Source organism: Lasioglossum baleicum, chromosome 2 (assembly GCF_051020765.1).
Source record: "Lasioglossum baleicum chromosome 2, iyLasBale1, whole genome shotgun sequence".
Classification (NCBI taxonomy): domain Eukaryota; kingdom Metazoa; phylum Arthropoda; class Insecta; order Hymenoptera; family Halictidae; genus Lasioglossum; species Lasioglossum baleicum.
The window spans coordinates 17,284,385-17,309,969 of NC_134930.1; the positions used below are offsets into that span (position 1 = coordinate 17,284,385).

General features: G+C 41.0%; 2 protein-coding genes across 7 annotated transcripts; one reads left to right on the forward strand and one right to left on the reverse strand.

The window, feature by feature from the left end:
* Nucleotides 1-5,757: 5,757 nt before the first annotated feature.
* On the reverse strand, nucleotides 5,758-22,548 carry LOC143216925 (uncharacterized). The gene is made up of 10 exons (XM_076440510.1): nucleotides 22,208-22,548; nucleotides 21,083-21,175; nucleotides 20,520-20,977; nucleotides 20,335-20,441; nucleotides 19,610-20,013; nucleotides 19,360-19,526; nucleotides 8,837-8,985; nucleotides 8,626-8,677; nucleotides 8,297-8,435; nucleotides 5,758-7,679 (listed from the first exon to the last, which is right to left on the reverse strand). Exons 2-10 carry the CDS (start codon nucleotides 21,153-21,155, stop codon nucleotides 6,871-6,873), a joined length of 2,358 nt encoding a protein of 785 aa, XP_076296625.1. The 5' UTR covers nucleotides 21,156-21,175; nucleotides 22,208-22,548; the 3' UTR covers nucleotides 5,758-6,870.
* Nucleotides 9,568-19,341, forward strand: LOC143216935 (uncharacterized). 6 transcript variants are annotated; one of them, XM_076440523.1, is made up of 6 exons: nucleotides 13,269-14,886; nucleotides 15,299-15,523; nucleotides 16,509-16,770; nucleotides 17,053-17,280; nucleotides 17,550-17,692; nucleotides 18,258-19,340. In XM_076440523.1, the coding sequence occupies exons 2-6, from the start codon at nucleotides 15,497-15,499 to the stop codon at nucleotides 18,555-18,557; spliced, it is 960 nt and encodes a 319-aa protein (XP_076296638.1). In that variant the 5' UTR covers nucleotides 13,269-14,886; nucleotides 15,299-15,496; the 3' UTR covers nucleotides 18,558-19,340. The 6 variants fall into 6 exon arrangements, with proteins under 6 accessions (XP_076296666.1, XP_076296656.1, XP_076296638.1 ...); XM_076440532.1 differs by having other exon boundaries at nucleotides 13,269-14,375; XM_076440551.1 differs by lacking the exons at nucleotides 13,269-14,886; nucleotides 15,299-15,523 and adding an exon at nucleotides 9,568-10,620 and having other exon boundaries at nucleotides 18,258-19,341.
* Nucleotides 22,549-25,585: the final 3,037 nt, after the last annotated feature.

The following is a 25,585-nucleotide window of genomic DNA, read 5'->3' on the forward strand; positions in this document are numbered from 1 at the left end:
CCAGTTGTCATTCCATACGGGACATGTTCTTCGACATTGTGACGCAATTTGTAGAGCAGCCTCCGTCCGGATAGTCCCACAATTGTTCTTTTTGTGGAACCAATATTAACAGATATTTACTCGACTAACCAAATAAACTTGTATGTACGGCTTTGTATGCAGCATGTCGATGTTCAATTGTATTTCAATGCACGAAATGGAGGAAAACAGGTGGACAAAATGGCCAGTTTAGAAGAAAAACAGATCTGAAATAAAGGACTGCGCTCTTAAATAAAGAGCGTACGATCACCGTACCCACTGGTGATGCTCTGTGCGTGCATGATCTAGGTCCCTATAACGAAGTAAAATAGTACATGCAACGAATTTGTAAAAAATCAATTTACCTACCCGAAGAACATGCCGAAGAAAAATTGATTTCATGAAAGTTCAGAACGCAGGCACCCCTAACTCTGAGAGTTCGATGTTGCTGTGGTCAAGGGTAGGACGGCAGGGTAAAAAGTGCCGAACCAGAGTGTCGGAAATAGTGGAGAGAAAGGCGATGGTAAGGAGGGAAAGAGTGAAAGAGAGGGAAGACGTATCGGAGGGCTGGCCTGGCCTCGGCCAGGAGCGGAGAGGGATAGTTAATTGAATACTCGTGGAGCGAGGATTGATGCCCTGTGTCAGTAGCCGTGTACAGAGGCATCGGCGTAATAGACGTATTACGGGGGCCTTTACGGGCAATTATGCTAAGGCCGAAAGGCTCTCTTCTCTGGCACGTTCTACGTTCTACGTTCTGCTCTAGGCACCGCTACAGCGGCCGATAGTCCTCGCCTCCTAGCCGTCACGTACGGATAAATGCACGCCGTTGCGTAAGCCTGGTCGCAGGCCCGATACGGACCGCGATCACGATCCACGGTTAGGTGCTCGGTTGATGCTGGTATCTCTACTCACTACCTATAGCAGTCGGCACGAAAGACGCTAACCCAGCTCTTCCCTGATTGCAAGGATCGAGACGATCCTTGTCCCGCCTCAGAGAACTTTCCCCCGCGGTTCCACGCGTAATCATAAGGATCCGAGAGCAGCCGAGCAAGGCGTAACACGCGCTTATGGAGGTTCCTTGCGTTCCTTGAATACGAGATCGAAGAGAACTACGCCGAGGTTGGAAACTGGCCATTCCTGGGGACGAGGCTGCGAATTTTTGTTGCGTCCAATTTCGAAGCGAAAAGATCAAATTTGATTGCCGTGTGGCTCTAGATAATGTTTCACGTAAGAACGGCTACTTTTTAAACGATGAGTATTCTAGTCTCTTCCGCCGGCTCGCCTATTACAAGTTATAGGGATCGAGGAGCGCAGAATGCACGATTTTGGACAGATGTTAGGCCTTCGGGAAGGTCTCAGTTAAATATAGATTCCCGTGAGATGTATGCAGATTACGAATCTGCCTCCGAATTTGTTCGGATGGAGCTAGACGAGTTCACAGCCTCGGGAAACATTCTGCTGCCTGCCTTTTCTTCGATACTTCTGACTTTGCCTGAAGTCCAGCAAAGTTTCGTCCCTTTGAATTAGGGGCAGTTTTCTATTCTAGTAAATGATGCCAAAAATCATGTACTACGATTCGGAATAAGCTGCTGAGGTGTTTAACGAACTATCGTGAATGTCTTCGAGGAAATTGACCACTGTGCAGCATTTTCTAGTATCTCTGTCGTACGCTGAAGGGCTGACAGGATCCCGAAGTCGGCGTTTTCCGCGCGGTACACCGGACTCTCATTGAAATTTCGCCGAAGGATAAAAAATTCCGAAAATCCATGGTATACGGGGGCGCGTGTACACACACCTGCCGCCCCGTGCCGAGTTTTCCGTGGCTTGGCCAAGAGGGGCCGGCGAACAGATTAAGCTTTAGGAAGGAGATTTATGGGCGAGCGTGTAACGAGCAACTTTTTCATACGATGCGCACGCCAGGGTTAGCCTGCGGGGGTGGGATTAGCATAAGATCCAGCAGCTGCAGACCACGCTTCTCATCCCTTGCACCGAGGACGCCGCCCTCTTTACCGAACGACACCGTGGCCACCCCCGTAACCCACCCTCGTCATCGCCGAATCATCCAAATTCTTTTTTCCAAAATGTGAAATCTGCCGGGAACGTACTGCGGACAAAATCTCAATGTGGGCAACCCCTGCTGAGTCAGACTCGTTCAGGACTAACAAAATCTACGAATTGTAGTCGGAATAATTTGTGGGAGAACTGTTGGGAAAATAGTTCGAATTCGAAACAATTGGGTATCATTGTATACTGAGGATCAGCTCTCACAATAGTGCGCACAGGCACAAATGGGTTAACGAAAGAAAAGAATTTGTGAGCGTACAATTTTGAAACATCCGCGGTGTCTAGTGAAAACTATGAGTGCATATGCGTGGAGATATGATCAAGGCGCGTCAGCTCGCGGCCAATGAGGACCTCGGGTCTGGGGACCGGCTGGGGCCCGGCGAGGTCGTGTCTCCTGATATTAATGAGAGGACAGAGAGATAGAGAGAAGCTAGAAAGAGATAAAGAGAGGCATCCTCCCCGGATCTCGGCGGCGGACTCACGGATCCTGGCTCCTCGCGAGAGGTTACCGAGAGTTGGCTCGGCCCTCCTTTACCTCCCTGTCGGATCCGAGACGAGAAGCATCGACGGGGACGGAAGGACGGCGAGGGGCTCTGGGAGGCTGAAGAGGAGGAGGATGAAGAGGAGGAGGATGAGGAGGGAGGATCTCCACCCTGATGGAGGGAGGACGTCGTCGGGTCACGAGAAGCCGAGGGAAGGACAGGAACGGTGGCGGTGGCGGAGGGACAGAGAGGATCGTCCCTCGAAGAGAAAGAGAGAAACGGACACCGATCTACTCTGAGACCGTTTCGAGGCGCAGGAGGGAGGACCAGAGAGGACCAGGAGGAAACGGAGGTCGAGAGACTGGGAGGGGGTGGTCGAGAAGAGAGAGAGAGAGGGACCATCGAGAGAGCCGGAGAGAGACCTGGAGCCCACGTAGGAGACGTTCAATACTGTAGCAACGACGCCGAGCCAACGCCATTGGCTACCATTTTCTCTCTATACCTTCTAGGCATACACCTTGTACTCTATTCCGGTCTACTCCACTTTATTCCTGCTGCTGCCGCTGCTGCTGGTACTCTCCCCTTCGCTATTTCACTCCACTGTCTCTCTGTTTCACATTCTCCGTCCCTCTTTATCTCTCTCTCTCTCTTTTCTCTCGTGTAGCTCTCTTCGCCCTTCTGTCTCTATCCTCAGCCACTCCGACGGCTTGCTCGAGCCATCGAGATCGCGGACCGGGAGCACCCGGACAAACGCGAGGGTTTCTCGCTTTTCCTCTCTTTCTCTGGTTCTGCCTCTTGCCCGTTGCATGACGATCTAATGGAATCCGTGTCTTATTGTTCCTCTCTAGGGCAATTCCAGGTAGGTTCGCTCCCGAGACAAAGTGCTCGACCATGTGAACGAAGCACCCGTGGAAAATTGTTTCGCGGATATCGCTGGGACGTTTGATCGGAGGTGCTACGATGGGATCGAGCACCGGCCAACTGTCGTTTGCCTGGAAACTTGCCGTTTTGTAGATGTGTAAAACTGATTAATCATCATTCATTCGTAGTCTTTATTACGAACCGAGCTTCTTCTACAATTGCCGTTTTATCAATCAATACGGTTCAAAACCGTTCACGACAAAATCGGCAAATGCAATTAATATAATTCAATAAAGACGTTTGTGGAACACCAATTTTTATGAAAATATTTTCGTTGCAACACAAGAGAGGAGTTTACGAAAGAAATGTGCATGAAAATATTTTACAAATCTATTTCATTATAACTCAAATTTTTAATATAACTCAATAAAGAAGTGCACGGACCGGATATGTTTACGTCTGACATAAAAATTCAGAGACAAGTGGTATTGACCTGACCGGCAACACCCCGGTGTTAAATCGTGCGAATAGGTCGCTATTCTTCAGCAAAAGGTGGAGATTCGCGGGACCAGTTTGTTCGGAGCGAGGTCGAGCAACCACCTCGGGGGTTGAAACTTAATTTCTGCGTTTCGGAGCCGCGTGGCGCCAGATCCCGTAACGTGATTCGATAATTGCCGTAATCTGGCAGCGAGCCTTTCCTTATTCCGGCCATATGCCGTCCAGCCCGAAGCTACGGGCTCTGAACTACCGACTGTAAAACTTCCTACTGGACGCGTTTCGCCTTCTTTTTCTTTTCTGCCCTCCGTTCCCGGAGATTCGAAGCTCTGGAAACAGTCGACCACTCGGTGCCGCGGGATTCGTCAGCGGATTTCGTTCCTTCCTTTTTCACCTCTCCTCTTCTTCTTCTTCTCATCCCTCCTCGTCTTTGCCGTAATCTGTCTATTCGTTGACGAATACTCCGACATCGGCGTTTTCCTACTCGTTCCGATTTGCTTCTGTCGTAGAATATGAAATGTCCAATTATTCACAGTAACGTTATACTTATGGATCAAAGTGATGAATTACAAGTTTTTTATTTATTGCCTTGTGATACAAATTTAATTTTTCGGTCGTTCGTCATCCGTTCTTCTGGTCATCTTTCCCATCGATGAATTTTGACCAAAAATCACGTAATTCTTCCACTTAAGCTTTGCACCTTAAAATGATGTACAACATACCTGTAGATTGTATTTAGTATTATGTGTGAGATTTGGTGGTCGAGCGCAGCGTTCGAATAAGACGCGCTTCCGACTGACCACAGATAAATAATCGGGTGCTGAACAGAAGTTTCTCTATAGCCATTTTGTTGAACTCCGTTGTACGGCTCGTCGGAATGCAATTCCGTGTTCCGCGATGCATTAGCCAAAGCTCGAATGTTACGGCGCCGACGAAACTTTTTGGCCGGCGGAATCCTCCGGATAATTCACATTACCGAAACACACAGATTATTCCTTTTACGGTCGACGGGAACTCGGAAAAATCCACGGGGGTATAAATAAAAATGCTCGAGTTGTCTTTGAACTGGGATGGAACTGAAAAAAACTAATTGCGAGCGAACCGCTGCGAAATCGCGGATGAATCTGTGGGAAAGAATTCAACAAGAAGAATTGAAACTGAAAATAAGTTGCGTGAATTTTGTCACATCAAAAAGTTTACAACGTGCTCCATTTGTGGACGAGACAAGTGTTGATAGACATTTGCCAATTCGATTAGCTCCACAAAATATAAAATAGAGAAAAGAATTGATGAAATAGTGTATATTGTATATAAAAAAAACTGAAAAGGTTTTATAAATGTGAAGGACTGTATAAAGATACAGTCATTGTTAATTAATTACGTTACTGAATGTCAGTTTCAATTAATTATATACTCGGAATGAAATTTACTAGAACCAGTTATCGGTGATCGTCATTAATTAACCCTTGCACGGTGATGCGCGGGTCCATTGAGACCCAGCATTTCAAAGGTATCATCTATCTACCCAGCTTCTGCTAGCTAATTTCACAGAAAATTGTTTAATTAACTACAATTAACCTGAACAACGTATCTTTAAAAATTAGTCGTTAAAAACATGCTTCTTCTGAGGGTTATAAAAATGCATCTAAAAAATCAGCACGATTGTAAAAAAAATCCACGTTTCTCTAAATGCTACATGCAGGAAAAATAAACATAGTAGGCTTAAGTAATTTTAATTAAATAGTTCACTTATGAATGATTTGAACAATATTTTAACAAGCTCAGATGCTACCAACTAATGAAAACCAGTGGAACAGGAGTGGACACAGAGACTGTATAGATATTCTGAGATTTATTCACTAATTGGTGTTATAAAAATGTAATTGTTCTTAGTTGTCAACGCAACAGGCACTTAAACTCGCTCCTCCCGTTTCCCGCGAGATTCTTTTTCGCCAACGAACAGGCCTAAGTCGACCTTTCGACTTCTAATTACACGGACGTCTAATTGACACTCGTAAAGCTTTTGCTCTCAACAGCAAACTCAAAAGATTTTGAAACAACAGCGCTGCTAAACGTATTTACTATTAATTTATTCCGAACGATAGAAAGCAAAGTATTTACGATTCTCAAACGAACCAAACGTAATAGACTTCGAAACAACAGCACTGTTAACAAAGCAGAGTATTTACGATTCTCAAACGACTACTTCTCGGTCAACAACTCCCCAGCACCAACATTCTCTTCAACTTCAACTGGAATGTCATCGATCTGACATTTAGAACAACTCGACATTAGAAGCTCGCAAAACGACCAGATTTCGAAAACATACGATGAAGCGTTTCACACTTTCAATCTAAAATACTGTAGAGGTTCGTCGACTTGTTCTAAACGCAGATTCAGACGTCGTTGCTCGACACAATTAGCTGAGTACAGAATCAAGCAACCTTATTGTCAGCGGTCCACGTTCAATGAACTGTCACACAGCAATTGAAACGCTCGACGATATGGTACAATATACATACGTGACCACTGTTAACTCTAATAAATATCAGGTGTGTATCGGGCCCCATAGTACGAGCTACAAAAATAGAGTAAGCGTAGGAATAAAAATAGTATCCTACGCGACAGTACAAATTTTCTCAACTCTCCATCATTTCAAACATTTTCGGTCCACTAAAGTCATAGAAAAACGGCACGAATCATTTGGGGAAGACATCGACATATCTGACAAGAAATATCGAAAGAACCACACCTTCACGACAGTAACAGTAACATAACAATAGTATCGTATATGGACCACAAACAAGACTTTGTACACATTTCTATCTGTATTTAAATAAACGATCACGAGGAATTTGAATTCGTCTTAGTACTACTTGTTTATCACAAATCGTGTTTCCATATTTTTTTCCCCTAGTACAAAATTTTTACAATTCGATCTTCTGTCTCCTCAATCGATCACGATCTCTTCTGAGCTGTCTACAACTTTTTTCGGGGTGGACTTTCTCTTCTTTCCTCGTCCTTTCGCCAGCGGAGCAGCCTCATCTTTATCTTTATCTGTCGCGTCCTTTTTCTTGCTGCTGATCTGTGCAGGGGATCTCTTCAGAGGACTTATGTTAGCAGTTTTAGGAAACTGTTCTCCTCTAGCAATGGAGATCAAGGTCGCCCTCTTCTTGGCAGGATTGCTTTGAGAGGCTGAGGCAGGTGACAGCTGTTTCTTCATCTCCTCTTGCGTGATCCTTTTGGTGAACTGTGTAATCAATGGCACGTTGCTCTTCTCCTTGTCCTTTTCATGTTCCTCCTTCTTGGGTTCCGAACGACTGCGTCTCGACGTGACGGCGACAGTGTAGGACCACTGGTTGGGTAACTCCAGGTCCTCTTCAAGGTGCTGTTTCCGGATGTCTTCGGAAACATACCAGCAAGCTTTCTGATGCATGGGACCCTCGTCGGGGCACACCATATACTTGGCAATCTCACGGATCTTCATCATCAGGCTGCCTTTCGTTATCACATTCTCGGACGGCTCGTACTTCTTGTCCCAGAACGCAAGGAACTCCCTCGCCAGGAACTTTCTGCCGTGGGTGTTGCCATGCACCAGGCGAATCAGCTCGGGCATCGCTTTCGACAGGATAAGCGATTTCTTCGAGGATTTGCCGGATTCGTTGCTCGTGTCGGTCTCCACTGACTTCGGCAAGGAAACTGGGTTCTGACGCACCCAAGCCTCGCGAGCTGTAAGGAAGTCCCTCGTCCTTGGCGGCACTGGAATCAGAAGGTCGCGAGCTTCTTGGTTATATCTGCCTCCGCAACGTCGCGAGAGAGTAAAGATGCGGTGAGAGGGTAGCGACAGGATATTGTTGGTTTGTTAGTGTAGTTATATAGGATCTTCTAGTTTTGATAGAGGCTTCCCTCCCGTAACGTCGTGCCAGTGTGAACACACTGCGAGACGCTATCGAGGGCAAGCATAAGAGATGTTAAGGAGGGAGCACTGTATTTTGTCTTTGCTCTCAATGTATGATAACGTAATGCTGAATTAAGAATCATGGATTGAGATAGTACTTGTTATTTCAACATTAAATGGAATTCATTTACTTTCATAATTATGGGCACAATTAGTGCTCTGAGTTTGAAGGTTCGCTCTTGTTAATGTCCTATTTTCAAGTACTATCTAACGGTTCATTTTTGACAATATCGTAAAAATCACATTGAATTAATTTAGTTTGAGATAATGAGATGTGAAATAATTGATAAAGTCAATTTTTTTTTTATTTTCACTTAGACCATTTTCGTAATTATGGGCACAATTAAGCACTCAACTTGTTCTATGGCAGATGTGTGGAGAAATGGTGATGGGCACAAAGTTATATATGAAAACTCACCGTTTTCAAGGAATAAGTTTTCCATCCCTCTCCAAATGCAACCTATAATTTTCGGCTTCAGTTTCGCCGTCTTTGTATTCCTCTCCGATTCGAATTGTTCGCCCAGCACTTTCAGCTTGAACTTCTGCGTTTCTGGTGTCTGATCATACACAAAAATCAATCGAATGTTGACAATGAACATTACCAAATTAAGATGAATTTTTTAATAGAAGTAAAAACGCGTTCGATGTGCAATTATGTTTGTAACGCATATTGAAAGAAAGTGTTCCAATACTTTTGGACGGCAGTGTACACAGATTATCTTCCGAAGAAATGTTTTATGCACTTACCATGTCCTCGTTATCTTCTTCGTCAGCCCGAACTTCCTCATCGGACAAATATCTATATTATTACAGAAAAGAAACAGCAACATTGGTTACATGCCAATAACAATTTTTATGAACAAATGCTATTATAATACAAAGCAAACAAGTTGAATATTTAAGGTGCTAAAGTAAGGTGAACAATGTATGAAATAATATTAGAATAGGCAAGACTCACCCATGAGGAACCATAAACTCGTTGTCCACATCATATTCATTGTCGTCCGGATTTTCTTCGTCTTTTTCTTCATCAGAACCATGCAGGGACTCACCTGGCTCTTCTTCTTCCCATTCGTCGTCCGAATCTACCTCGTAGTTGAACCATCTCTGCAAAAATAATAAATAAATATTGATTTTCCATCCTTAGCTCATTTTTAAAAATCTTTGACTCCAATTTTATTTCTAATCACAACATGATAAATATATTTTAAACTATCTTTATCCTTCTGACGTTTTTACTGTTCAGTGTTAAATTTCTTAAATTAAAAGACAGTGATGAATTATGTCATCCTATTCATGAATGTCCACAAAACATTTCCCCATAAACTAGAACCGCATAGCGCTCTCTGCCAAAGCAGAAAAATGCACCGAACTCAAAAATTCCGAGCATTTTCCTCGAAAAATTAATTTGCTCCTGAATATCTATTTAAAACGAAAATCATAAATACACAGAGGTCCAAAGCTCGAGTTAGAATTCGAAAAGATGAATGTCTGAGAATTTGATGGATCAGACAGGGTACTTTTGAGCGGTACTGTAGCAAGTTTGGCGGTTCGTGTGGGGAGGACAGTCCGTTCGGCCGCGTTATCATCCGTTTTCCACACAGTCTATTTTAGTTACGATCACGGCCACTGGATTCCACTGGAGTCTGGCATGATTAGGCAGGACGTCGGTATCAAACGCGACTTCCTTGACGGGTGATAATCGTGGTCTCTTCTGTTAGTCACGGAGCAATACGGGCAAAATGTAGATGCTCTCTCCGCGAGCCGATCCGGATTCGAAAAACGCGAAAATCGCTTCTTCCGTCGCAGCTAGGGACCCGCTCGAAAAAAAAACCAAAAGCGCGGTCAAATGAAATTCGAACGTGAAGTGTATCAAACTTGAACTTCTACAGTGTTTCAGGCTGTGATCATTTGATAAATTTCTGAGAGAGATCGGGCTAGAATCGAAATAGATGAATCGTCGCTGGAACTGTGTCTTAGGGGATGGAAATTAAAACATCGAGGTAGAACGAGCTGTGCAAATCAACACAAAAATAATATTGCCAGGCTTTGTGCACAGTGAATTCAAATAAAATTCGTACTCTATAAAATCGAATGGATCTCTGTGCCCTCGAGGTTGAAACCAAGAAGTTTGGAATCAATTATCCAGATCAAAGCTAACACAAAAATCCTGAAAGCTCTCTGGTGGACAGAAAGAGTCCTCGAGTACCCCACCTAGTGGCCCAACTGCAGGATTATCGTGTTCTCTCTTCGGAAATCAAAAAATCGAGGCGCGGAGGTCGCCCGTTCGATAAATGCAACTTGGTAGCTTGTGTTTGTAGCTATTTTAACCGATCTATTTAAAGCGATATCGCGGCTAGACTCGAAATTGCAAAACGATAAACGGAACGGATCGAGGGACCGTGATTTTGAACCGTGAAGGAGGATCGCAAGATTTCGACTCATGTAAGAAATTAGGGTCTGCTAAGGAGAGAGCCTTGTCGGAGGAAACTCGATAAATCGTCGGGGTTTTCTCTTTTGTGGCGGACGCCGGCCGATTCTTTTGTTCGATAAATCAACGTCGATTTCATCCCCGCGCGGGCATCAATTACGAGACGCGACCGAGACATTAATTTATTATTGGCGCGTCCGCGTCGAGACGCCACGCGGAAAACCGGACGCGCCGTTACGGAGGGAAAGGGCCGGAGCACTAGCTAGGGACCAGTTGAGCAGCTTTTGGCAGCGACGAAGAGGTAGGTGAAGGTAATGAACTAGACTGCGAGCTTCTATGGAAAATAAAAATTAACAGTAACACTCGTTCCTTCCTCTAACAAAGCCTCTAATAAGTCGATGATAACTACGCATCTTCGTGCGCGATAAAAATTGTCTGCATCTGTTGCGAAGAGCAGGAGCCAAATAAAATGTTTATTCTTGCTTTAATAAATAGTGCATCGATGTTCCCAAATTCTCATAGATAAAACTAAGATATTTATTCATAGGAGAATATGTTATTGAATACGTCTATGTATAAATATCTAATCCGGAAATCAATTCTATAAAGGTTTTTAAATAGCAACGTGAAAGTTTTGATTTTTGTTCATCGTCGACGCACTGTTTCCCATTAATCGGTCGATCAAACGATCCCGCCGCGATGCGCCGGGGTGCGTGGAAACGCGTGCAACGTCTGGAAAGATGCACCGGGGACCGTTGTCGGGGGAAGCGCAGTTATCGGTTTTGTAACGCGACGCGTAAACCACACGTCGAAAACGATGGTGGTGCCTGGCGAGGAGCCCGGCGTATACATTATTTACAACGTGTTGTCACCCGCCGGGCCATCTGTAATGGCTGTTTTATGCCCCATTAAGATTATGCTCGGTGCTCCTCCTCGTGCACACCGTTAGTTGAGAGATCCACGGGATCTCCCCATGCGCCACCATTGATTTATTCCCGAATCGGTTACGCGTTTTATGGCCGCTCTATACGCTCCTGCCACCGGCTCGCCGCGATTAACAAATGCTTAACACACCTCCGAGGAAAAAACTGTGGGGATCACTCTTTCAGTCAGGTTTGCTGCTCGGTCGAATCCACAGCCACTTCTGAATACTACTTCAAAACTGATGACTCTCATACTTACCTCTAATTGCAAGATTTGGTGAACAGGCCTATTTTTAAAAACGATTTGGAAGTAGACTGCGGATTTTATGCATTTATGGTGAACAGATGGAATTTGAAGGAGTAGAAACATTAGAAGAATATTAAAACACTGTAACGCGTACGTTGTCTCGTATAGTTACAACTATCTAAATCACGTGCGTTAACGATAAATTTTTGGCTCGGCGAACGTCAAACCGAGCATCGCGAATCGTTTTCCTCGAAATTCAGCGATAGGACGCTTATCTAATAATGACGCGATTGAAGACAGCTCTCGCCGGCTGAAACCGTTCCCCGGACTGTTTAATCGAAATCGAAAAAATTCATTTTTTCTCGACGATGATTGCTCTATCTACCCTTCCCGGAGATTTATGAATCGCGGGATCGTTGCGTCACTTACTCGCGCCGATAAAGAGAGTTCGCGATTCAATTTGCGAGCAGCGATACCGGCTGTGCCATTAATTAAACAGCTTTAACAATCTCGTTGTCCGTGGAGCGGACCTTTAATCAATCTTCTACGTGAACGGGAAGAGGTCCAGCAACCGGTGACGACGACTATAGCTACATGATCGAGAAATAATTTTAAGAAAGTTGAACTCTTCCGAATTTTATGGAATTTTTATTTTTTAAATATGGGATTTTCCATTGAAAAATGATTGATAAATAATTTGTTCGAGCTTTTGGAAGAAAAATAGATTCTCTCGAATTTTATGGTATTTTTATTATTTTTGAAATATGGAACTTCCGATTGAAAAATTGAGGAAAATTGCTAAATATGTATTTTAGTAACTGTAATGAGACAAATGTTTCGCAGAATTTTTGGATGCAAATAGATAGGGAGTATTTATGTAAAATTACACTTTCAAGGGTTGCAACTCTCTAAAATGAAAAAATTGAACGTTCACAAAGGATTAATTATTATAAAATGAATAAGAATTGTTTGATTAATAAAGAAGCTATAAACGAATCAAGAAGAGGGGATGAAGTTTCACTACGAATGCTCTGCTCTCGCATGTCATCAAGACTATAATCAGCTTAAATCCGGCTCATGTTAAACGGAGCTAATGGATATGAAGAACAGATTATGGATTATGAAAAACAGACCATGCACGTCGACATCGATCTATCGTTTTCTTTTATCTGTCAGATTGACTGCGAGAGGTCTATCTTCGTTTGCATTAAAAAGTTCATTCTTCTCACTCTCTCCAAGATCATTCGCGCAGAAAGTATCAAAATTAAATGTATTAAAAAGATAGCGAAATGATTGTTTAAAACGTTCTCCGCCACGTTATGTTATTTATCATAAAATTTTATAATAATTATTATCATACATATCTGCCTGTACAAATACTGAAGTGGAAAATTTATTTTTAATTATTTCCTCATGAAACTTACGTTAAAATTTGGACCGTATTTGCTCGTTTAATACACGATTTAGTAGAACCTCGATTATCCGAGCCGATATCTAAATTTTTTTCAACACGTTTTACAGTACAAATCAGAAACGTATTCAATCTAACACTGTGTCGCATTTGATCTACTCGTTTTCTTCAGAAATGCATAAAACCTGCACTCTACAAACGACATGTCGATCGATTTGGATTTGTTGCAATTACACACACATCTCCCCAAAAATTTGGATTTGTCGGAATTCCACACACATCTCCACAGATGAACAAATCATTCGAACTAATTTCCTAGTTGATCCACGATCGAAGAATGAGGTCGTCGCGATTCTCGCGTGTTCTCGACCGTTGAATCGAACGCGAAGCATCACGGTATCTAAGGTCAGCTTCCCTCGACACGGATAAACGTACTATGACAGTTTCGGCTGTCAGTGGCACTGACTTCGAGCACTATCTGCTCCGTCTTGTCGCTGTAGGTCAAAGCCATTGCATTCTGCGAACGTTTCATTGATACATTCTCGAGGAATCTGCACTCGGTGCAAAATACTTCGATGCATCACATACAACAACAATCACAGGTGAAAATATTCCAAGAATTTGAAAACGCTATTGTATTATTTTGGACTTACTAAAATGCTTCAGAAAACCGATGAGCGTAGCTCCTGTATTTTGCAGAAGAATCTGCAGTCTACAAAATTACATGTGTGCCATTATAATACTACAATCTCCAATTTGAAAAATTTAGGTAAATGACAAGATCTACAAATAAAACAGTGCGAATTTGGGGGGCATGACTGTACTATATTTTCCAATTCGAAAAATTTAGATAACTGACAAGATCCAGAAACGAGACAAAAATCTGCTCGCGAAAAAGCAAGATCGTCCGAATGGGTTGCAAAAGTTTGCAACAGCTCCGGTAAAAAAGGCCGCAGTAGGAGCACGATAAGCGCCCGAGTGGCCACGTGCTGCCGGTAATTGCGTTATGGCAACGAACGCGGGAGGACCATTTCGGTTCGCGAATTCAGTCGCGTCACTGTCTCGCAGAAATCTCGCGAGAGAGAACGATTATCGGGGGTGGCTGGTATCGTAAATAAGCGAGCGAAATCGTCACAGCAATTAGCCAGGAAGCCGATTCGCTGGCGGGTCTGACGGTGTTCTGGGATCGGCGATCCCATGGGACGAACGACGGTGACGGCGCCGGATGGCACAGCCTCGATTATCTCCCGAACCGTGTGTCGTTGCTTGTCACCACGGATCGTAACGCGTCTTCTGGCCCAGAACAGTCTCCGACAGTCCCTCGAACACGAAACTACCCGGTCCCGCAACAGGGTTGAGCGCAGACGCTCCTCCGAGTGTTCGAAAGCCTTTAGCTGGGTTGCCAGGGGACAGTGAGTGATCGACGTTCAAGTCTATTGTTGCATACTACTTGTTGAAGACTATTCGCTGAAGTCTATCAGAAGTGTGAGTTGATGAGCTTGATGATCTTTTTACGAGATCAGAATTGGTTGAACTAGCTGCAAGAGACGAGAGCTACCCTTGTTGCTGCACTACGTTTTCTTTTGGAATTTCGTGTGTTTGTAAAAGTATTGCAAAACTGCTTCCTGTGTCCACACTCCTGGCACTATTGCATAGATTTATAGTTTCGAAATAAACATTTGTGCAGAGTGAAGATTGCAGAGGTAACCAATCAATAATATGTACTAGAAATCTAGTGGATTGTTGGCTCTCAGAATAGGAGATATCCTAGATCATCAGAACAGAGGAAAAGTGAATGCAGAGAAAATAAACTGGAGGAGACGAAGAAGAAACAGAGGAAACAAGCAATAGACAATAGTACAAATCTATCAGACTATATACTGCGACCATCGTGAAGGATAAAGGAGGAGGAAATTGAGGAACATCTAGTAATACAAGCCAAGTTTGCATCGCAGTGGTGTTCTACAAGAATCGATCGTCTACAGGGTCTGAAGAGGTTGTAGCATTTAGAAACGTGATAGTTAGTTGATAGAATGGTCATTTCCATTTGCCACTTCTGGGAAATTGAACTAAGAACTTGTAGACTGACAGTGGAAGCCTAATTTCACTCGGTGACACCTAAGTTCACTTTTATAAATTGAGAAGATCGCTTCTGTATAACTTCTACTTCATCTCTCGACGGAGATAGCTCTCGGCAGGAATTTTTAACGTTCCAATTAACGATTGAAAGAGAAGCAGAAATTGTTTACTATTGTATAACAGCAACAGCCTTGTAACAATGACAACATCGTGTTTATAAATTGAATACAATTTATATTCTTGGTCCTCGTTTTTAAGAAGATTGTTTCAAGAATCTAACTTGTGTCCTCCATCTTTAAATGAAAATAGCTCTCAGCAAGAATTTTTAGTGTTTTAGTTGATGACCAAAGGAAAAGCAGAGATTGTTTAATATTGTATAATAACAGCGAGAAACTTGTAACAGTGGCAATCAGAAGTGATAGTGGTGGGACAGTGACTAATGGTGGAATAATTGCAAGTGAAAAATTAATAAAGCTCTGCAAGAACGAATCGACGTCTCTGCCAGAATCCACCGGAAGTTATCGTGAATGATCGAAGACGTTGCGATGTTCGACGTGAGTTTATACTGATCGACGATTTTGCTAATGAGTAAAATTAGACGCATAGAAACAGTCTTGTAGCTTCTTTGATTTGATTAGTTTAAGAATTTTTCTAAATTAGCAAAATTTTTCCATTGAAACCTCGAAGCACAATCGAAATTAGTATGATCCGAGACTTCCGGGTGGAAGCTGCGTCCAATAATATCATGCCGGCGCTTCTATACTGATATCGAATATCAGTGTCTCGTCCGATGTTGACGAAGCTGCTAGCGACACGCTGACAATTTCATTGTTCTTTTTACGAAGTGTCCATTAATAATCCGCTATCACCTGGGTCTCAGCCAATTGAAATTACACATATTGCTATTGTATCAATTATCTGGCCAACTTAACCGACTTCTTAGTCAGTTAACCAGTTTAGTTCCATTACTTCGCGAAAACATTTCGCGTCACGGAGCCGAACAGGCGCAACAAAGAGCGCAAAAATTTCACCGTCTTTCTTTCGCAGATAACTCGAAATAGAATTGAATTTTAATCACGAACCGGCCACCGATTAATTCACAACAAAATTCACAAATCTTCGCCGTGACTTACATTAACTTTTCGAAGTTCCTCTTTTGTGTGAAAGATAACATTTTAATAAAACGCATCAAATCAAGTCGTCTTTCTTTAGTTCAAAAGATGCTTCTCTGAAGAAGAAGCACATTCACCGGAAAAAACTCTCTTAAGTGGAAAAATTGAGCATTGATCAAACGCTTTGTCAGTGAAGTGTCGAAAGGATCATTGTTCAAGCTCATTATTCAGTAGACTGCGGATTTTTATATTATACAAAATAGAAGCTACGTAAACATTTATTTCTGTCCTTAATCATCATAATCAGATGAAAATAATACAACAACATTTTTAAATTCTGTATTCTCTAGTTTAAACACATCAAATCCGCAGTCTATTAATCAGGCTGATGATTCAAGCTTATTATTGTCAAATTGTTTGCTTGTAGATGACAGACGAGCTGTTGTTCTCCGCTCTGGGCCTGAGCATAGACACAGGCGTCGAGCAACAATTGTTCTCCACGGACGCTGGCACTTTGGAATGCGACTTCGAGGTGTCATCTTGCAGAACAACGCCACACAGTGACGACTCCGAGGCTGTTGACAGCCGTGTCAACAACGCTGTCAACCCCTCCGACTGTTACACGGAGCTTAACTGTCCGACGAAGCTATTATGGAACGAGTGGGCCAACCAGACCTCTGCCTCTTCAGGTATTCCCTTTCACAATCGCAAAAATCTATGATTTCGAACTTAAATCATAAGAAGTTCAATTCAATGATCTCAGAGCTAACTCAGAAGGAGTTCGATTAAGAGTTAAAAACTAAATTGTAACGAAATCAATTCACAGATTCCAGACCGGAATCATAAGAAGTTCAACTAAAACATTTCAAACCTAAATTATAAGGAGGTCCATTTAAAGACTTCGGATCTAAATTACGACAAGTTCAATCAAAAAGTTTGAAACATACTGTAGCGATGTTTGATGTGTGCAGGATGTCTGAGCGAGCTGAGCGAGTTAGACTCAGAATTGGAATGGTGCCTAGATAAAAGTTGGAACTCGGGACTTCCGGAGAGGACACCATTGTGCACCGAGGGGTGCGAGGGTTTCCTACACTTGCCTCTGCCAAACCCTGAACAAACGTTTCAACGCGAAGAACCACTATGGGTGCTTGGGATCGATTTGAGAGCACTCGAGGATACTTTAGAAACGAGCGGAGTAGGTAAGTTTCGAGCAGCGCTGCATTAACCAGGATCACCAAAGACAGTGCATTTGACAAAGTTGCCTTCAGAGGTGACAGACCATCGATTCACTTCTATTAATTTTCTAGAAGAAAAAGAAGATTTATATGTTTGTGGCAACAATTCTAAATAAAATTTGTAATGAAATTGCTACTTGCAAGCAAATGTAAATAGGACATCTAACATAATTTACAATATAATGCAACAACTTCGATTTACAAGGAACTTGGGTGTGCTCAAATGATTACAGATTACAACAACAATCAACTAGAGGAGAACCTTATCTCATCAGCAGCTGCAGCAGCACTAGCAACTCACGACTATACTAATCGCACTCTGGCGAACGCGGCCGAAGACCGATGCTTCCCTTGCACTTATCAAGGATGCGTGAAGGTACGTCAGATCAGGGGCTAATGGACTTTCTCAAACCCAAAACTGCCCAAGAACAAATACAGTTAAAATACGGTCTAAATTAATGAAATGTCTGCTAGATCTGGCAATTAATACAAACAATTTTTATCATATGCATATAATCCAACGTGTTGATCTACGGATTAAATCTAATTCTATTTAAATTTCATAATGCAATCAATTCGCATGCTCGTGGTCGCGTTTATGCATATCAGGCCGCGTCAAAGACACAATACCATGCCCCATAAGAACCGCGCTCAGTTTAGAGATTTTCTGTCACATTCGTTAGGACGTCTTCAAGGTGTGCTAACGATCACTCGATGCCGTTTGTCCTCACCCATTTTCAAATTTCCTACTCCTCGATCCGTTCCTACCCAGTGACCCACGACTCTATAAATAATTGAATTGTAACGACCAACTCGTGAACAAGTACAACCTCTTCCAATCATCTTTTCTACCTCCAACACCCATAGCTAGAGTTTACAACAATCTATAATGTCAGTATATTTTTTATAAATATGTTACTATTCTCTATTCTGTATTGCAGGTCTACGCAAAGGCGTCGCACCTGAAAGCCCACCTCCGCCGTCACACAGGTGAGAAACCATTCGCCTGCACGTGGGCTGGTTGTGGATGGCGTTTCAGTCGATCAGACGAATTGGCCAGGCATAGAAGGTCCCATTCAGGGGTGAAACCGTACCCCTGTGAGATGTGCTCGAAACGATTCGCTCGAAGCGATCACCTGGCCAAACACCGCAAGGTGCACAGAAAAAACGCATATCCACTGTTCCACGGGGGAAGAGGACTACGCGGAGGGAAGATGAACGTTCTACCAACGGAAAGCTAGCCAACCCCCTTTGGAGCACGCGCTGTTGGAAGTGGAGACGTTCCGAGAACCTGTGGCTTCTATACGCGATGTACTTAACTGAGAATTGTTAATGACCTCTTAACTCAATGACACAAGAACATAACGCACGAAGATATTATTTCTCTTATGAATCATAGACTGTGGATTTTTCTGCGTTTATGCTTGCAATAAAAAACTTTCGAATAAGAATCCAACAAGAGTTGATCGAACTACATTACTTCAGATAACTTGTTCTTTTCTTAATTGTAATCGTAGCACTTAATTATGTAATTAGCACTTAATCAGCGATTTTTTAAGATCAATGTGTCAAAAGGATGAAACAAATTTTTCCTGAATTTATGAAAACCACTAGGGGATGAAATAAATTATTCCACAATTTATTAAACTCGCTGAGGGGTGAGATCAATTTTGATTCAACACCAGTTTCTTGCATCGACCCAGACAATTTTTATTGTGCATAAAAATCCACAGTCTTGAGTGCGCCGATTCTCAAATGTTCTCGCAGAAAACAGTCCTTTAGACTCGTATCAATTCTAAGATTTATAATAGATCGTAGAATTTCATAAAAATTGATATAAGAATCAGTTTGAATTAAAATTAATTATTCTACGAAAAAGTAGAAGAAACAAATAAAAAGATTATTTTCTAATGCTATCGCTAAGATGGCTCAAGCTATTGCACGAAGTCTCGTGAACAAGTCTTAAGAAGCGACAATAAATAATGTTGAAACTGTCTCGACTCATTCATTAATTCCCTTATTTATTGACACACATTGACTCACCTCGTCCTTCGAAAATGGTTTCCTCGGATTGATCTTCTGGCTTCGCTTTCTCCACGTTCCCCAATATGGCGGACGCTGATTCTCCGAAAATTGAAGCAGTTTGGTTCTCTGCTTCTCTATAACGATGTCTTGATTCACAATATTCGAATTGTCCTCGTTATCATCATCTGCGAGGAAAGATACATGATTCAAGACATACTGCTAAATGAAAATCTAGTTAAAAGATGTGTAATCCCTTAAAAAATCTAACCTATCAAAATAACGTCGTCTTTGGCTTCCAACGGCCATGTTCTCGACGACTTTCGTGGAACGATTCTCTTTGTTTTAAGATCATAAAGATACAACGGTGACATGTTACATTCGATGCATTTTTCATATAGAGTTTTTTTCTCTGCTTCGTTCAAGAATCTCCTACAGATGGGAGCCAGTTTCATGTCTGCCTTGACCTCGAAAGGCATGAAATTCTGGACCTTGTTGGTACTCTCTTCCTCGACGGTCTTTTCTTGCTTCTTGGCGACAAAGAAGCTGGTAAACTTTGAGGCTGCTTTCTGCTTTTTGCGCTCCACTTCCAGTTCCTCTTCTTCTTTCTTTCGCTTTTCTTCCTCCTTTTTCCGACGCTCTTCTTCCTTCGCTTGTTTCTCCTTCTGCTTCTGTCTGTAAAAATACATCGATGTTAATTACAAGAACCTTAAGGGAGGATTCCCGTGTAACTGGTTCAAAAAATCGATTTCTTTTTATTGTATTTTTTAAATGAAGTTCATTATGGTTGTACTGACAAACAGGATAAAAACAATTGCATCCAACTTGATGTAATAGTGATAAAAAAAGAATACAAAATTTTTTCTAGTTATTGGATTTTCGTACCGATACAATAATAATCTTCTACAACTAACAGATCTCGAAAAAAAATGTTAAAATATTAGTAGACTTTGTTTTACACTACAATCCCCCCTTAATAGGACTAGGTCTGCGTACTCAAGTTCTTGCTGCTTTTTCATTTCCTTCATTATCTTCTGCATCAGCTTCTGCTCCTTCTCTTTTCGCCGAATTGCCCGTTCTTCTTCCTGCTTTTTCTCCTTCTCCTACCACATAAAGAAAAAATATTGCTTAATCAGAAGAAATCAGCAGATAATGCTTATACCCAGAACTATATTACTTACCATTTTCAATTTCTCCCTTTCTTCTTTTTTCTTGGCACTCAACAATTTCCTTTCCTGTTGCTTAGGCGTTAATTTCCTCTGTTTCTGCTTACTGGACTTCGGAGTCATAACATCACTCGAACTAATACTTTTTCTACTCGTTTCTTCTACATTTTCTCCCGACTCTGCTGGATCCTCTTTGTCCTCGTTATCCGAGGACGAGACTGTTACATAGGACTCATCGTTCACGTTCCCTGCGTCTGTGTCCTCTGTGACTTTTAGACACTCTTCCTCAGCATTTCGGTCATCATTGGTTGAGTCATCTAATGTTTTACTGTCCTCCGATTTGCTCCGGCTCTTCTTTAAAATTTTAATTGCCTTGGGACTCTTACATTCCTCGAGGGGTGATGATAATTTTCTCTTTTTGCTCTGCATAATATTCTGAGTGCCTGCAGGACTTCGTTGAAAAGGTAATTGTGCTAAAACAATACGTTTGTCCAAGTATGAATTAACCAAGAATTATAAAATACACTTAGACGACAATTTCTTATTTATTTTTTTAATGAAATATTAAATGTATTCACCTTGTTTCATCTTCTTTTTCTTTTTCTCATCTGTACAACAGTCATTTTCCGCATCAACATTCACCATTTTCATTTCAGATGCGTCTGTGAATACTATACATACAAAATGAAATTATTAACACATCAATTAGTACACCATAAAAATATTACAAAATAGATTTTTGTCGTAGTTATTGCTATTACAATTATCTCTTTACAATTTCACCAGGTCTAATTTGGTAAGCTCGATGCATTGATATAAAACCCGAATTGGAGAAAGTTATGGCGTAACAATTATATTTTCCTTTAGACGATTTGGGTTACAAATAACCATTGGGTATTGTTACATTTGTTTTTAGTCATTAATAACTCTTATCGATGACACAAATTGCTTTTTTGGTCATTAATAACCACTATCGGTGACAGAATCATAGCGATGACAAAAATTGTTTTCAGTAAAAAATAAAAAGTAAAATGTTGTTAACCAACAACAACGACGACAAGTAGTATCGTTAGTGAATGTGTTTTCTTGATACGTTAAGATTGGTTTTCTTGGTATGGTAAGATTATTGAAATATAAATGAATAAAAAATATAAATAGATGAAAATAAAATACATCATTATACAAAGGAGAAAATTAGTAAGTAATAGGGTAACCTACTGAATGCGTATTGACACTCGGAATCACATATTCGTTGAAGTAAATAGAGGAAATACAAAAGGCGAGTGTTTACATTTTTTAGACATCGATAATGGTCATACTTTGATGAAAACAATTTTTGTCGTCGATAATGGTCATTCGTAAGTACATAGAAATAATTTCCGGTATCAACAATGGTTATTACTGACCAAAAAAAAAATTATTGTATTACAGTTCCTTATGTGACCAAAAAAAATTTTCGTCATTCATAATGGTTATTTAACATAATTATTGAACATAAATAATGTCTATCATCGATAATGATTATCTGTAACTAGAACACATACAATTTAGTATTATCGAATAACAAAAATTATTCGAATAATTTTTTACTCAAATTCGATGACTACTGTCTTCGCTGTAATGAAATATATAAACTTTTGATAATTGATCTTTTTGGATTAAATTTTTTAAATAACTATGTTATTTATAGTCTCTCTTCTTACCCGAACAATTCCAGATATTAACTGTTTTTTTATAACATTACTGAAGCCGATAACATAAAAGCGAAATCTGTCAATGGCACATTCTTCTAACCTAGATAATAATTTATTCTATTATTTACAGAATCCCAAGAACTAACACTAATCATCCACGTAACGCAAACAAACAACAAAAATACTCGACTATGTACAGCTATGGAATTATTATAATTTAACAGACTATTTGCACAAAAATACAATGTTCAAGAAGCATTATTGCCGGTATCACACTTTATAACAAAATACGCGGGAGAACACGGGAGAATGAGAATAGATTATGGAAGGGAAACCGATTTACGCGTGCTGCATAGTTATAGTTCCATGAACTGTAGTTTCACTAGATTGGTACTTGCAGGAAAGCAGGAAATCTAATCTATCACACTGAGCAGTGATTGGTCACTATGGTTCCAGCAGAAATACACAATAATTTCGCAAAAATAAATAGTAAATTAGTTTTCAAATTGACTAACAGTTCACCCACTTTCACTAAGAACAATTATGAAGTCACAATAACAAACTAATTATACGAAATTCATTTTATATATATATATATATATATATACCAGAGACTGCCTATACCTGTGCCGGTCTATAAGTACATATAGTCTAAGATTAACTGTTTTCTTACGCCCTCTAGGATATTGTGGCTGGAGTAAGAAACAGAAGGCCACCGACGTGATGTCGTCGGTGCAGAAGGTCACTGAGGAGATTCGCGTCGGTCAAAAGGCAAATCACGGAACTATATATTGATTATCATGAATTGTTACATTCTGCACTGATCGTATGTTGGTCGATTGGTGTTGGTTTTTAAGTTTTCAAATATTAAAAACAAAATTAATATCAAGGACAAAAAATTCCTAAAAATATTGTACACATAAGAAAGTATTAAAGCATAATTTTTCAATTTGTAATTTCAAAATATTTCATAAACGAGAATTATTACCTTTCACTTTTTTATACGTAAATGTTCCAAGAATCAATTTGTGGGAAATATGTTGAAAAACAGAGTAAGATTAACAGGTAGATCAAGACTTATTACTGTAAAAAAATTAGATGGCAAGGTGGTCATAAGGAGTGCTCGTTGACATCGTTGGCAAAAGGAACTGTCATAAACGTTAAACAGCTAGAGATAATAAATTTATGAATAATTGTCACGGCAATCGATGTCGATCGACATTCGATGAAGTGGGGAGAGTCGCGCCTCGCTGCGCGCAGCCCGCCTCGCCTGACCTCAGCGGCCTGACCTAAGTCAGTCAGGAGTGGTCGGACTCTGGGACCAGGAGGACCCGGGACTAAGCAGAGGTGGACCAGGGGTCGTCTAGAGTTACCCTGGCTTACCCTTGGCCTACTATTTGTAAGAACTTCAAGTATCTTATGAATAGAGGATAATATCGAGCTAATAGCTGCACATTTACAATTTTTGATAACATTGTAAAATAGAATTTAAAACTTGCTAGATGTAAGAACAAATGTGTTGAACGATTGTCAATAAGAAGCTCGTATATTATTATTTTAAACCATTCTCCTGAGAAGTTCGTAGATTTTATCTTCTCGGTTTTCAACGTCATCTCCTTCAACATAGTGGTTCAATATAGTAGACTTCTTATGCCATTCTCGATTTGATGTGTTGAGCTTGAAGGTTCACAAGAAATTGTAAATTAATATCCCTAATTATTTCAAACTCATTCTCTTCCATAAAATTTTGTAATGTCACCTTCCATCATAAAAAAAATATATTATTCAAGCTGGTTCATTTGATTTTCTAATGCAGTAAACAAGATTCTAGTCCATGCTCACGAGGAATAAGTTGAATTCTGGTCCATTTAATATATACGATTCTGCGTATTTTAAATGTTCTGGGTGCATCTCCGCGAGATTTAAATTCGAATTTAAATCCAGACAGTCGCGTACTGACTAGCGCGCGCACCTTTAAATAACGGTTTCAAACCAGCTGTCCCCCATTTTCGTTCGGATCTCGAAAGTACAATAGGGGTTCTACAGGACCCTTTGATGCCTTTATGCGATGTCCAACTGCAGACGTTCCAGCACATATGCGGCGAATCGAGACAAAGCGATTCAAACACCGGTCGTTACCGAATTTAGAGTCTCCGGATTCTCAATAATTGACCAGTAACCGTGTCCACGAACAATGACGCACTCGAAATTCGAAGAACCACCTAAATCGTTCCAGTAATCTGTCAGACATTCTTAAGCGTTGTCATTATTAGTATATTGTTTTCTAATTTTTTTCTATGACGACATAAAGTTACAAATTGGGAGTTAAGAATTTCTTACAAGGGATGATCTCGAGTCAGGAAATTCAAAAAATTATGGAACTTAGGGGATATGTAGTGCATATATAGATACGTATTATTCGATTTTAATTGCTGCCCAAATTCACTGTAGCACTAAACCTACGAAGCTCTAAAAATTACATCATAGAATTTATATAGATTTTCTGTGATTTTTATTATAATATGTGTAAGTAAATGCATCATTGTAATTTCAATAATTGGAGAATAAAAAATCAGAAATCGGTCATGCGACCGGCGGTGGTAGGTTTAGTGTTAAAAATGTATAAATAAATGCACGGGGATTCATAGTCCAGTTATCAGTGCTCCGGAAAGGTCGGCGTTTTCGACACGAGAGACGTCAGAAAATCACGCCAATGCTATTTTTAAGGGCCAGGTGTGACTCCGGCTCCCTATCGGGGCCCATGTGCGCGTATATGCATTTCCACCACCATAGCACCACCGTAGGATCCAGGGGCACGCGCCACTCCAGCCATCTGCGTGAAATGCCTCCAGCGATGAGTGTCCCCGCATATACGCGTGTGCGTGGCTCTGAATCATTCACCTAACCGTGCTCTTTCACGACTCTAATCGACGATACGATTCGATCGGCGAACGCATAACACCATTGTAACGTACTCTCTCCCACTCGCGTTTCTCCGCTTCGTCCCTCTCCCCCGCAGAACTATTGTACGATTCTGAATCAGTGTCACATGCTCAACGCATTCTGCATTTTGAGTTTGGTAAAAAAGGCCTGTTTGAAAAGCCTTTCTTGAGTTAGATGTTCGATGGGACTGTCTTTAGGCTTGTCTCGTACCGTTAGGTGCATTACGTGCCTGAGGACTATTATTATAGATAGACAGCGGATCTTTATGCAAAATAAAAATGTTCTACCTGAATTACAATAGACTGGAATAAAATAAAAATTGCTTTTCTTCCTTAATATGTTTAATAAAATAATATAACAGTGTTTTTAAACTCTTCTAATGTTCTCCACTGTTCTAAATTACGCCTACTCATGTTTCTCATAAATGTCTATTAACAGATTGTG